Source organism: Urocitellus parryii, chromosome 1, assembly GCF_045843805.1.
Source record: "Urocitellus parryii isolate mUroPar1 chromosome 1, mUroPar1.hap1, whole genome shotgun sequence".
Classification (NCBI taxonomy): domain Eukaryota; kingdom Metazoa; phylum Chordata; class Mammalia; order Rodentia; family Sciuridae; genus Urocitellus; species Urocitellus parryii.
The window spans coordinates 137,783,674-137,797,395 of NC_135531.1; the positions used below are offsets into that span (position 1 = coordinate 137,783,674).

The 13,722-nt window shown below is 34.2% G+C and overlaps 1 protein-coding gene across 2 annotated transcripts in view; it reads left to right on the top strand.

Moving 5' to 3' along the window:
- The window catches only part of Fnip1 (folliculin interacting protein 1), a 101,661-nt gene extending 89,092 nt beyond the window's left edge, over positions 1-12,569 (top strand). For both annotated transcript variants that reach the window (XM_026400139.2, XM_026400140.2), the window contains exons 15-18: positions 973-1,141; positions 4,527-4,724; positions 7,265-7,380; positions 9,910-12,569. In XM_026400139.2, the coding sequence (XP_026255924.2) occupies positions 973-1,141; positions 4,527-4,724; positions 7,265-7,380; positions 9,910-9,988 (562 nt within the window). In that variant the 3' untranslated portion in view covers positions 9,989-12,569. The remainder of the gene's footprint in view (positions 1-972; positions 1,142-4,526; positions 4,725-7,264; positions 7,381-9,909) is intronic.
- The last annotated feature ends 1,153 nt before the right edge of the window (positions 12,570-13,722 follow it).

Consider the following 13,722-nt stretch of genomic DNA (forward strand, 5'->3'; position numbering starts at 1 on the left):
ACCATTATTTTGTTTAGCTGGTCTATGAAGGCTGGTAGTAATTAATATAAAAAAGAGATGATTGTCTTTTCATATTCTTTCTGTTTTTGATACTGGGGATTGAACTCAGGGGCACTCAGCCACTGAGCCACATCCCCAGCCCTATTTTTATATTTTATTTAGAGACCAGGTCTCACTGAGTTGCTCAGCGCCTCACCATTGCTGAGGCTGGCTTTGAACTCGTGATCCTTCTGCCTCAGCCTCCTGAGCTGCTGGGATTATAGGTGTGCACCACTGCACCCGGCTTCCATATTCTCATTTTTTTTTTTATCATGAGCTCTTACTCATAGGGAGTAATAAAGTTTATATCCCACAAGCACCCCATAAAGACTTTGTGAAGGCATCTGAGAAGATACAGGATCTAGTTGATATATATAGATTACTTATTGCTAAGGAGTTTCTAGACATTTTGGAGTGAATTGTGATCATAAAAGGACCAAAACCTGTCAGTTAGGGATAGGTAATCACTGAGAAGGTAGGAAATGGCTATTCAAAAAAAATGTGGTCAATACAAAGAGGAAAACAAGGAATGTATACTCTAGATCAAGTATATCAAGGAGAAAAAAACAGGCTTTAGAAATGATGTACTCCCAGATATGGACAACAAAATTAGCAACTTTGTTTTAGAGTAGCAGTTTTCAGAATCTGATTATATAGGACTGTGTTAAAAACACAACTCTATTTAAGTAATGAAAGATTCATGCTCACATTACAAAGTTGTTTATTAGCTATTCCCTGGATAAGAAGAGTACTTTGTGGTCTGAGCACTTGAGGCAGTTTTTATTTAAGTATGATTTTACACTGAGTATATTTTGTAGAGAATAATGTAAGTGGAAATATGGACTAGTAGAATTCACAGTTTTGTTTTGTTTTTACTGGTAATATATCTTTATTACTAATTAGATCTGTCTTCTTTGGGAATTTTTCTTCCAGGTCAAAGTTAATTGAGGTTAGTGCTGTTCAGCCCAACATTGCCAACTTTGGGAGGTCCTTGCTGGGTGGCTACTGCTCGTCTTATGTGCCTGACTTTGTTCTTCAAGGAATTGGGAATGATGAGAAGCTCCGCCAGTGTCTGGTGTCAGATTTGTCTCATGCTGTGCAGGTGAGTGTGTTCTTCATTTTATTTAGATCAAACTCAGGAGGACCCCGAATTGCCTTGTACTTTTGGTGATATGTGACCATGTAACATAATCATCTTTCTCTGAATCTGTCATTTTCTATACAGTGTTTACATCTTTGTACATTTCACTGTGAAAGCAAGTATACAGTTATAGTAATCTATCAAAATGGAAATGTGAAATACAGAAGGTAGTTTACTCATACATGTCCTTAAATTAGATTATTTTCAATATCAAAAAATTACAGATGAAATGCAAATGAGATTATTTTCGTAATCTCCTTTTTGGGTTGTTTATTATTTATATGTAGAAGCATTGACTTTTATACATTAATCTTATATCCTAAGACCTTGCTGAATCTTCTAGTTCTATTTTAGGGTTTTCTCCATACAGGCTGTGGTTATCAGTAAACAGTTTTACATATTCCTTTCCAATCTGGATGCTTTTTATCTCTGTTGTCTTCCTTCCCTTCCTTCCTTCTGCCTCATAGCAGTACAATGTCATTAGAAGGGGTGTCATTGTCTTGTTCCTGATCTTAGGGGAAAAACATTCAAGGTTTTTTTTTTTTCCTCTTCTTGGGGTACTGGTGATTGAACCCAGGGATGCTCTAATACTGAACTACATTATAATTTATTAGAAAAAAAGTTGTTCATAATGTGCATTTATAATCTTTAAATTTTTATAAGGTTGCTGGTAATGTATCTATTTTGTGTGTGTGTGTGTGTGTGTGTGTGTGTGTGTGTGTGTGGTACAGAAAGCTAAAAACAGGTCTTTCTACCATACAGTGGCAGCCATTCTTAATATAAATCCTTACAACCAGTCATGGTAGCATACACCTGTAATCCCAGCTACTTGGGGAGGCAGAAGCAACAGGATCGTAAATTTGAGGCTAGCAAGACTCTTACCTCAAAATAAAAAATAAAAAGGACAAGAAATGTAGCTTAGTGTTTGCCTAACATGCATGAGGACCTGAGTTCAAGCCCTAGTACCACCAAAACTAAAACAAAACAAAAACAAAAAAAAACTCTGACAGTCATTTGGCAGCATGTGGATGCTTATACAACAGACTTGGCCACTTACTACCTCTATATCCTAGGACAAAATAATTTTTTTTTCAGTACTAGGGATTGAACCCTGGTCTTCACACATGCTAATATGCAAGAGCTCTACCATTGAGCCACATTGCCAGCCCATTTGGTTTATTTTGAGATAGAGTCTTGCTAAATTTCTCAGGCTGGCCTTGAACTTGCAGTCCTCCTGCCTCAGCCTTCCAACTCAATGGGTTTATAGATGTGTGGCTGGTTCTGAGTAATTAATTTAATAAAACATCTTTTCTCAACTATAAAGTGATAATAATGCCAGAGTTATGTTGTGTAGTGTTTTGTATTAGGTATTCTTTGACATATTTTTTAATCCTTATTCTATATTTATATGTACATGTGTTTTTTTAATACTATATAAATGAGGCCATATATATATTCCAAGTAAGTGAGCCATGTACATATAATGTCTGCATATGTATTTGTGAATATGTACTATATATTTTATGTATGTATAATTGAGACCTTGTATATAGAATATATGCATGTATGTATATGTAACATATATGTATATATGTGAATATATAAAATACATATATATGGTTCTATATTTTTTATTTTGAAGTTTGCTTTTGTCACTGAGCAACTAACAAATTTATTTCTCCATATTATTAACATAGTTCATAAACATGTATTGATGTTTCTTGATTATTTCATGATTTTGTTATGGTTGATCTTTTTCTTATTCTGTGTGTGTGTGTGTGTGTGTGTGTGTGTGTTGCTGGGGATTGAACCCAGGGCCTTCTGCATGCATGGCAAGCACTCTACCAACTGAGCTATATCTCCAGCCCACTCAACCTTTTTCTAGAGAAGGGAGTCTCACTATATTGCCCAGGCTGGTCTTGAGCTCCTGGGCTCAGGTGATTTTCCTGACTCAGCCTCCCAAACAGCTAGGACTGTAGATGCACAGGACTGTGCCTGGCTGCTCTACTACTGAGTTCCATCTCCTGCCCCCTTTTATTTTTCATTTTGAGAGAGGGTCTTGCTATGTTTTGCAGGCTAGTCTCAAACTTGCAATCCTCCTGCTTTAGCCTTCTGAGTAGCTGGGAATACAGGCGTGCACGACCACGGGCAGCAAAATTTTTCATTTGATATCTCTTAGAGAATTTGCACAGTGATTGTTCATTATTGGATAAAGTGATATCCTTTTAGGATGCCTAATGTAGGCTTCTTCAGGAGCAAACTTATATCCTTAGCAACTAAGAGCTAAGTTAGCTAAGCCGCTCAGAGCTTAGCTCGATAAGTTGCTGAAGTTGGCTTTGAACTTGTGATTCTCCTGCATCAGCCTCTCCAGCCATTGGGATTACAGGCATGCACCACCACACCTGCCTGTGCTTGTCATTTTTGATCTTTTTGGCTAAATCATCAGAAGCCAAGGGCACAGCCTGTGCCTCTTGGTCTTTTTATCAATATATGTAAGTTAAAGTATTTTTTTCAACTACACCTTAAAAGTTTTTTAATTATGAAAGTGTCATGCTGTGATAAAAATTCAAATAATACAAAAATTTGCAGAGTAAAAAGTAGAAGTTTATTTTTGGAGCGTGAGTACTGGGGATTGAACTAAGGGGCACTCAACCACTGAGCCACATTCCCAGCCCTATGTTGTATTTTATTTTGAGACAGGGTCTCACTGAGTTGCAAACACTACTAATAGTATATGTATATATTAGTATGATGACATTTGTTTTTCAACAGTGTATGTTGAACAGCCATGTTAGTACATGTTGATTTCTCTGCTTTCCAATGCCATCTCTTACTGTGGATATACCTCTTGTAAAATAGAAAAATCTAGTACACACAGGCAGTAAAGTACTTTATGTGGTGCTGAGGCATATCAATGCTTGGAAGCACAATTTACCATTAACTTGTTTGTATGGGTAAATTCTGTCTTATTTTAAAATTGTTTACCCCTTTCAAGCTAAACATATTTTCCCTGTTGCCTGGCACATAGTTAACAGTACATTTTCAAATGAAAGAATGATCAAAAGACTAATGAAATTAATGTTCTAAATCTAGATACAGAATTCTGGTGATGAGTACAAAACCTCTATGATTTCCTCTGAGACTTCTGAGGATATCTCAAAGTATTTGTTATTGAGTTAACTATTTCATTCTCCTCTGCTAAAGGTTCTTTGTTGTTAGCTGTCAGAATTTAACTTTTTTTTTCTTTTCTGCTTTTGGTTAGTATTGCTTCATTGCCTCCTTCCATTTGCATTATCTTTGAATACTTTATTTGCTTATCATAAGTTGAATTCTTCCCCCCCCCCAGCATCCAGTGTTGGATGAACCAATAGCAGAAGCTGTCTGCATTATAGCTGATATGGATAAATGGACTGTTCAAGTGGCCAGCAGCCAGAGACGAGTGACAGATAATAAATTGGGAAAGGAAGTGTTGGTTTCGAGTCTTGTTTCCAACCTGCTTCATTCCACCCTTCAGCTTTATAAGCATAACTTGTCTCCAAATTTTGTAAGTATATGTAAACCTTGAAAAACTTTGAGTAATCTGGTAGGTGATTAAATTTTACTTAGTATGTGCTTGAGTTAAATACTACTGCTAACTTCATTGGTTTTCTGAAACACTTGATGTTTGTTGCTCCCACCACCAGCCTTATTCTAATAGTATTTGGAGCTGAAAAGTTTGGCAGGTAATTAAGGGTAGATGTGATCCTGAGGTGGGGTCCACAGGGGTCCACTGATGTGATTAGTGGTCTACTAAGGAGGAAAAGAGAGATTATTCTCTCTCTCTCTACTCTTTGAGGATACACAGAGAAGTTAGCTGCCCACCAGCCATGATGAGAGCCCTCACCAGTACCCAACAGTGCTTTCACCCTACCCTGATCTTGGACTTCTAGCTTTCATACTGTGAGAAAATAAATCTCTCTTGCTGAAGCCACTGTGTTATTTTGTTATGTCACCTGAGCTAAGACTGAAAGGTTTGTGTATACATCAAAATACTGTAATTTCAGTGGCCATAATTTTCAGTCACCTGTAATATGGTCATATAACATCCCCATGGGTTATGTAGAATGCCACTGCATTCTGGACCCTCACTGCCACATCAGGTAGAGCACCTCTGGGTTCGATCCCTAGTATGTCCAAACCAAACCAAATCAGACAAGTAAACAACAATGGTAGTGAGGGGTAGGGAAAGAAAGAAAAAGAAGAAAAAACCTAGTTATCAAAACAAGTATACAAAAAACCCCACTGATAACAACAAAATAGAAATCAAGTACAATAGTTTAACCAAATATATATTACCATAGGATGCAGCAGTTCTACTTCTGCATTTATACTCAAAAGAATTAAAAGTATGGACTTAAACATTTTAATGTTTATAGCAGCATTATTCACAATAGCTAAAAGTTTGAAATAACTCAAGTTATCATTAGCAAATGAATGGGTAAAGAAATTATGGTATAATACATACAATGCAATATTTAATTGGCCAGAAAATGGAATAAAATTGCTTTTCTGTGAAGTGGCACATAAGTGTAATCCCAGCTGCTTAAGAGCTATATTCTCCCTATAGGAGAAGTACAAGTTCCAGGCCAGCTTGGGAAATTTAGTGAGATCTTGTTTCAAAATTAAAAAAAAAAAAAAATGGCTGGACTAGCTCAGTGGTAGAGCAATGGCCTAAAATGTATTTTTAAAAAAAAGAAATTCATGCTATGACATAGATGAACCTCAGAAACATAATGCTAAGTGAAATAAGGTATATATAAAAGAATAAATATTCTGTGTAATCCCATTTATATGAGGTATCAAGAAATTCAGACAAACTGCAAATAGAATAGTGGCTACTAGTGGGTAAGGGAAGTAGAAAATGTCAAGGCATTATTTAAAGGGTACAGTTTCTGTTTGAACTGAGAAAACATTCTGGAGTGTATGGTGGTGATGTTTGTATAACATTGTGAATCTCTTAATGCCATTGAATTATGTACTTTTAAATATTTAATATGATCAACTGTACATATTTTATATATTTTTTTCAGTTAACATTGTGTTAAGACATTTTCATCTATAAGCAAACATTATGGAGAAAACATATACCACAAAATAGATGAGTTAAGAAATCCATTCAGTTGTGTTTTTCTAATAATGGGCTTTTATTAGGAGTCTTTAATAGCTTTTCATTGGAAAGGGGATTACTCTCTTCAAGAATCTGAATGTTTTAATACTTGAAACTCCTGTTTTTTTCCTCAAATATCTATAGTATTTATTCATGTGAAAAATTGTCTCTAGTAAAATTGAGCAAGCTTATTAGCACAGAGCAAAATCTAGATATTTAATTTGATGTTCTAGGTGAGAAACCTTTTCAATTATAGAGTATTCTCTGAACTATTGCAACCTGACTTAATCACAGGAGAATACACCCTTTCCTATATATTTGAAATAAATCAATTTATAATAATCTTATATTTATCAAATTTGAAATACAGAATATTTTTTTTAAATCCTGAAAATAGGTATTGCACATTTTGAATGTACTTTTTGTCAGTAAATTATACGTTTTAAAATGGCAAATTTTATGTTACATGTATTTTACCCCAGTTTTTTTTTCCCCCAGTACCCGCTGTGACTTAGATAAATGCTATGACATAGATGAACCAATGGCACTCAACTACTGAGCCACATTCCCGGCCCTCTTTTGTATTTTTTTAAGAGACATAGTCTCACTAAGTTGCTTTATGCCTTGCTTTTGTTGAGGCTGGCTTTGAACTCTAGATCTTCCTGCTTCAGCCTCCCTAGCTGTTGAGATTACAGGCTTCAACCACCTTGCCCAGCCTTTACCACAGTTTTTAAAAAAGCACTTTTAGAAGCTAACCTTTGATAAAAGCCAGAAACAAATTTCTACTCCTTTTTAGCTAAAATTTAATGTGCTGTAAATTTTTGTTCATGTTGGAATAACAAAATAGAATTGAAAAAACATGATGCTTTGAAATTTGTCTTTCTTAAAGAGTTGGAACCAGTTTTCTCATCTGATTCTTGGTTCTTCCCTAACTACAGTGTGTAATGCATCTTGAAGACCGGTTGCAGGAACTATACTTCAAGAGCAAAATGTTGTCTGAGTACTTGAGGGGCCAGATGCGTGTTCATGTCAAGGAGCTGGGTGTGGTTCTTGGGTATGTTCATGGTTTCTTTTCTGGCTTTGCTTTCTCATTGCTCTGACTTTAGGCAAGGGATGTTTCTCAGAATTGCCCTTTTTCCTTTTAAGTATATTTTTCCTATTAAAAGTTGGCCATTGTTTTCATTTGGATTGCTCTGTACCATACAAAAGCAGATTCCCTGTCATTCACTGATCTGAAAGGCACTGTCCATTGTGCCACTACATGCAGTATAATGAGAATATATTCAGAGTGAATTACGATCTAAATTTTTATCTTAGAAAAAATAAGTTAATAGTAAGTTTTTATTTATTAAATATGTTGTAAACATTTTTCCAAGATTGGGTCCTATCTTTTACATGGTGAAGTCACAGCATTCTGAGGATGAATGTTTATATAAATATGTTTATCTACATATTTCTTCTTACCTTATCTGTATGTCTGTCTCTTCTGAGTTATTCCATGGAAGGAAACAGTTATCCAAAATGCTAACTGCAGAGGAACAGAAAGTTTGTAGGAGAATAATAAAGCCCTATTTCAGTATATTCTTTGTTGGTGGTGTTTTCTTTTCTTTTCTTTTGTGTCTGTCTTTTTGAGACAGGATCTCCCTTAATTGCTGAGGCCCTCACTTCTTACTCAGGTGGGCCTCAAACTTGGTGATCCTCCTGCCTCAGCCCCCGAGCCTCTGAAATTACAAACATAAACCAACATGCTTGGCTTCAGGTTGTTCTATAATCACCTTTTTTTTGTGTTCTGTGACCACTTTTTTTTTGTGTGTGTATGTGTATATTTCATTTCTTGAAATACTAGTTGAAGAAATTATAACAAGATAGAATTTTTTTTTTCTAATTCAGTTTTTATGAAGGGAAAAGTGGAGAACATCATTTAGGAATTTACTGTGTGTCACAAACCAAATTAAATTAAATTCTTTTATTAGCGTTACTCCTTTTTGTGTGTGTGCATGCTGGGAATTGATTGAGCCTAGGGCTAGGACCTCAAAAATACTAAGTACACACTCTGCCACTGAACTACACTCCCATTTCTTAATTTTTACAGTGGTCCTTCAGTGTGTAGGCAATATCATTCAGATTGGAAATCAGGATTTTGTAAATTAACATGCCAGATGTTACACACTAGTAGGAATGAGTAGGGATTTGAATAACTATATCTTTCTGACGTCAGATTCTGTTTATTTATACCATAGTACCACACTGTTGTTCAGGTCCTGATGAGGCTACTAGGCTACTGACTTGAGGAGTACATAGAGAATTGTTGTCAAGTATTTGGGAAATCAGAAACAGTATATAATCTTGTTTATTCTAGGGAGGGAAATGTATATGTAATGCTTTTATTTTTTAAAAAATTAGACTAGTTTTTAAAATAATGGGCATATAGCCAAAGTTCATGCCATATTGGCACAAAATGAAAAGTTGTTTTCATCCTTCTCTCAGCTTTGGAGAGTTTAGACTCTTATCTATTATTGTAGAACTGACCTTCTAATATGTCTTCAACATTTATTCATATGAGCACATACTGATCATTCATTTTAATGGCAGTATAGCATTCCATCATATATTTTATAGTTTCCTTTTTCTTTTCCTAAAAATATAAATCTTTGGCTTTTGTAGGATATATTTCTGGAAGGAGAATTTTTGGGAAAAGGGCACATAATTAAAAAATTTTAAAGATATTGTAATAGTTAATATTGAATACTATGCAGAAAGTAAATATAAATTTCCACAAACAGCAAGAGCTAGTGTCTATTACCAGACTTTAAATTTTGCCAAGCTGCTAGCTGAAAAGTGGCATCTAATTTTATTCAAATTCCTCTAACTGTGAGTTAAGTCTGAGTTGCTTTTTTTCTATGTGTACTGGCCATTTTTCTTTTTCTGTAAATTGTTTTTAAGATGTATTTTGAAGAAGTTTCCTTTACTTCTTCCAGTATACCTTATTATAGAAACATTTTTAGCCAAAACAATCTACACATAATATTATTTTATTATACTAGATTGTATTATTTATACATTATGCCTTGCATAAATGCATTATTAGTGAGTGAGTGAGATGCTTTCCTTACCTTTGAGTTTAGAGGCTTTCTTTTCATTTTTTTTAATTTTAATTTTTATTTATTCATTTATTTATTTATATTGGGGATTGAATCCAGGGGTAATTTACTGCTGAACTACATCTCTAGTCCTTTTTATTTTTTATTTTGAGACAGGGTCTGAAGAAGTTGCTGAAGGTCTCACCAAGTTGCTGGGGCTGGCCTTGAATTTGGAATCCTATTGTCTCAGCCTGCTGAGTTGCTGGGATTAAAGTGCCACCACACCCAGCTTTTCTTTCCTTTCTTTTAAACCTGTGGTTCTAAATTTTACTTACTAAAAAATGTTGCACTTTTGTTTTTCTCCCCTCTCATCCTTTTCCTTTTGGCCAAGGTGACTCCTAAACTGCTGAGGCATAGTAACATTTCAGGTAGTTGTCGTCATCTGTAGAATTCATATTCTCGGTACAGAAAGCCTGAACTGAGTTTTCTTTTCTTTATTTCAGTATTGAATCCAGTGATCTTCCTCTTCTGGCTGCTGTAGCAAGCACTCATTCTCCATATGTTGCTCAGATACTCCTTTAACTTTGGTGTAAAGTTAAATAGAAACCAAGGAAAGAGGCACAACATGTATTTATGAAATTTTTTTCCTGTTAGACTTCTGTCTGAATGAGTTCATCTCCCAGGTACCCTGCACTGCATTGCATACTCTGGGTACATTGGATGAGTTTTCTTTTAACTGGATTTTGGGTGGTGGTAGGTTTTTTTTTAACCAAGTGAAACTAAAGCAGCATAAATAATTTTGCTGGCTGGTGAGTGGGGGGGCATTTGAAAAAGCCAAAGCATAACTTTGAAATTTCTACAAAATAAATAATATCAAGGAATTTCATGTCATCACTACAATGTTGTCACAACTCATAAATGAGTGTCTCATGATTAAATGGCTCAGAAGTAGTCATTAGTTTTTAATTCTGTAGAAAGCTAAAAAACCTTGATTATTTGTTATTTTGTTTTGCATTTCAAAACAGCTAATTTCTGGTTATTTCTCAATGTAAGTATTTTAAACATCCTGTTAATTACAACAAACTCAGAATAATGAGTAAAAATATTTTGTTGTCTACCCAAGTGTACATATGTATCTATTTTTTTTAAAATGCAGAGGTAGAAATACAAAATTGGTAAACATGCCTTTTCTAAAAAAAAATTTCAACTAATATTAATTGTATGTAATGTTATTAGTTTATGTGATTTTTTTTCTGTTTCACATATTCTAAAATATACATCAAGCCAATTTCTTTTTAAGGCTGAGTATGAGGATTCCTAAAATAAGAATACTACTTTATACTATTTGTTTTTTAAGTATGAGCTAATTCTTATAAATACTAATATTTACATATTCAATAATTTAATAAATGAAAATTAGGATAAGAAATTACACCAAAGCATTGGCAAAAATAAGAATACTATTTTCTTTAAAAGTGCTCAGGTAGTCAAGCCCCTTATTTTCATTATCAGCCCTTTTTGAAACCACAGGAGGAGAGTCTTTGTTACACTGCTTAAAATATTCAATTTACACTAATTGAAATTATAAATTATTCTCTTTTCTGTGACAGTTCCTCCCTTCCAAATGGTGATTTTTTTTCAGATTTCCACTTCTCAATTTTTGTTGTCTTTGTATATACTGTAGAATGTTGCTTGTAAGAAAGGCTAATACGAAATCAAACCCATGTAAGTAATGTAAATAGAAAGATGGGTAGATAAAATTTTCAATATGCTCTACTACCTCAGTTTACTTGAATACTGAATTATAGTTTATTCTTTGCTTATCTGGTCTAAGATTTTAAATGGTAGTAATTCTGATTTCTGCTTTGACTGTTTCCATCACAATTAACTCATTAGCTTAAGAAAACCACTTGTTTATTCATTTACTAAATACATTTACAATATAGCACATCCATTCTTGCTATTATAACTTTTCAATGATCAATGAAAATTTTATGTTCTTTGTTTAGTCGACCTTGACTAGTGTTGGGTCACATTTTCCTCACCCTTTATGTTTATTCAAGAGATTTCCAACTAGACAAAGAAGTGGTTGTTTTAATAGAAAGTAAATCTGAAATTGATCTGCCTACAGTTTGGCCCATGTCCTTTAGGTGGTACTTGTTAGTACCCAAGTCTCCTGTGGATGACTTGCTGCCAGAATGTTTATGAATGTATTTTCTTTGGCTTAATTTTCTTACTCCATTCATTAACAGAACTCTTCTATTGTGTATTTTTGCAATTCAGTGAGTTGATCTCTGGCAGAATTCAGATTCTATAATACTTCCTATATGGGCCATTGTACATTATTTTTTGGTTGTGGATCAGAATAATATGTAGCAGGTAGGTAATGTCTGTTTGAGTCAATTTTCTTAATCATCAAACTGTTTTCAGTCCTATTTGAAATGTCTAATAAATTACTATTTAGTAATTCTAGTCTTCAGTAAGTGAATGGCTCATGCTGCTGTTATTCTTAAAGCTAAGCTTTGTTGGGAAGGAAAAGGTTCATAGTTTCTTAAGCACACCTTAATCCTTATAGGATTCCTGAGTTATAATTCCTAACACTCCTATAATTTCTGGTACCTTCATCATAATCATTCTTTCCTTATATGAAGCCCAAGGAATGATTTACTGCTTTGGTGGTCTGTATGATGAATGTCAAAAGAGTTTTGACTTGTTTAAAATAAGTTTTTCAACTTCTTATTGTACAAATATGTTACATATCAAAAATATTGTTGCAACAAGCAATAAAAAAGGGATCTTTTATATGATAGAATTAAAACTAATTTTCCATACATATAAACTAATTGATTTGGTTCTAAGTGTCCTGGCATTTATTAATATGTCTTAATTTTGAGTTTGAAAATATTAAGTGCAATAAACATATTAGCACAGATTTCGTTTTGTTGCAGTTGGCATACACTGAGGATGATCACACACAAAAAATCAGATTTTACATAAGGCCTACTTCTGTTTGATGTCTTATGAGAATGTTCTGCTTTCTCTAAGTTATTTAGATGATGGATATATAAAATGTACATACTTGTTCCTTGTTCAGAATACATTTTTCAAATGTACACCTGTATTATAATAACCTCCCAGTTCTAGGGGAAATTTGTGCAATAAACACACATCAATTTGATGGGTAGTGTTGGTCTTTCTTTCGTATGTTAATAAAGTCTATGTAACATTATGGACTCTGATGTCAAACCCATTAGATGTTTGACACTTCTGGACATGTGACTTTTCAGTATTTGTAAAATATACGTTATGAGGTTGTTGGAATTGAGTAAAATAATGTATGTCAAGAATTTACTTCAGATCACTACTGTGGGTTTAATCTCAGCAGTAGAGTGCCTGGTTCCTTAATGCCTGCCCTAGCATTACATTCACTCCCCAGTACAGGGGTGGGATGGGGATACAACTCAGTGCTAGTGTGCATCAAATGATAAACATTTTGGCTGTCACTAATAACCTGGTGATTTTTCCAGCCTTTTCCCAATTGTTGTTGGATAATTTTTAACATATGTTCTTATGAATAGAAACACAATAACAAAACATACACTAATACATTCTCAGACTGTATTACTCACAATGACAAAATTTCTTTAAATGTAAACTGAACCCAACCAACTAAAACCTAGAGGAAGCTATGTAAAGCTGTTAAGAACATTGATTTGAATACAGATTAATTATTACAAGACTTTACAATTAAGCAAAAAATTGGCCAATTGGTTTGGGTTGTAATCCTGGTTTGTTTACTGATCTAAATGTGACTTCCAGTAAGTCTCTCCTTTTCATCTGCATTGTAGGGTAGTCAGCTCTTCCTTATATCCTTCAAGCCCATTCCCTAGCAGGAATTCAACCATGAATAAAGTTGTTGGGGAGCTGCCTTTCTCAAACCAGGTTGACTTGAACAGAGTTATGCTTGGAGACAGGACTAGACCAGGGACTTGGGGAGTACCTGTTTTCGTATCATATTATGTGTATGACTTTTTTTTCAGCAATTAGTCAAAGAAAATAAGTGCATTGTTTTCATGCAGAAGAAGTAGCTAATATTTGGGAAGCAACTATCAGTTCTCTTCATCTGTTCGTACATACACTTAGAAAAAAATCTTGCAACACTTCTGAGAAGCATCGAGGACTTGCGAATGAGAAATTGAGGTATGATCCTCAGCACCACAAAAAATAATAAATAAAATACATAAAAATATTGTGTCCATCTTAAAAATATATTAAAAAAAGAAATTGAGGTATAGAGAATTTAACATTACCTCAAA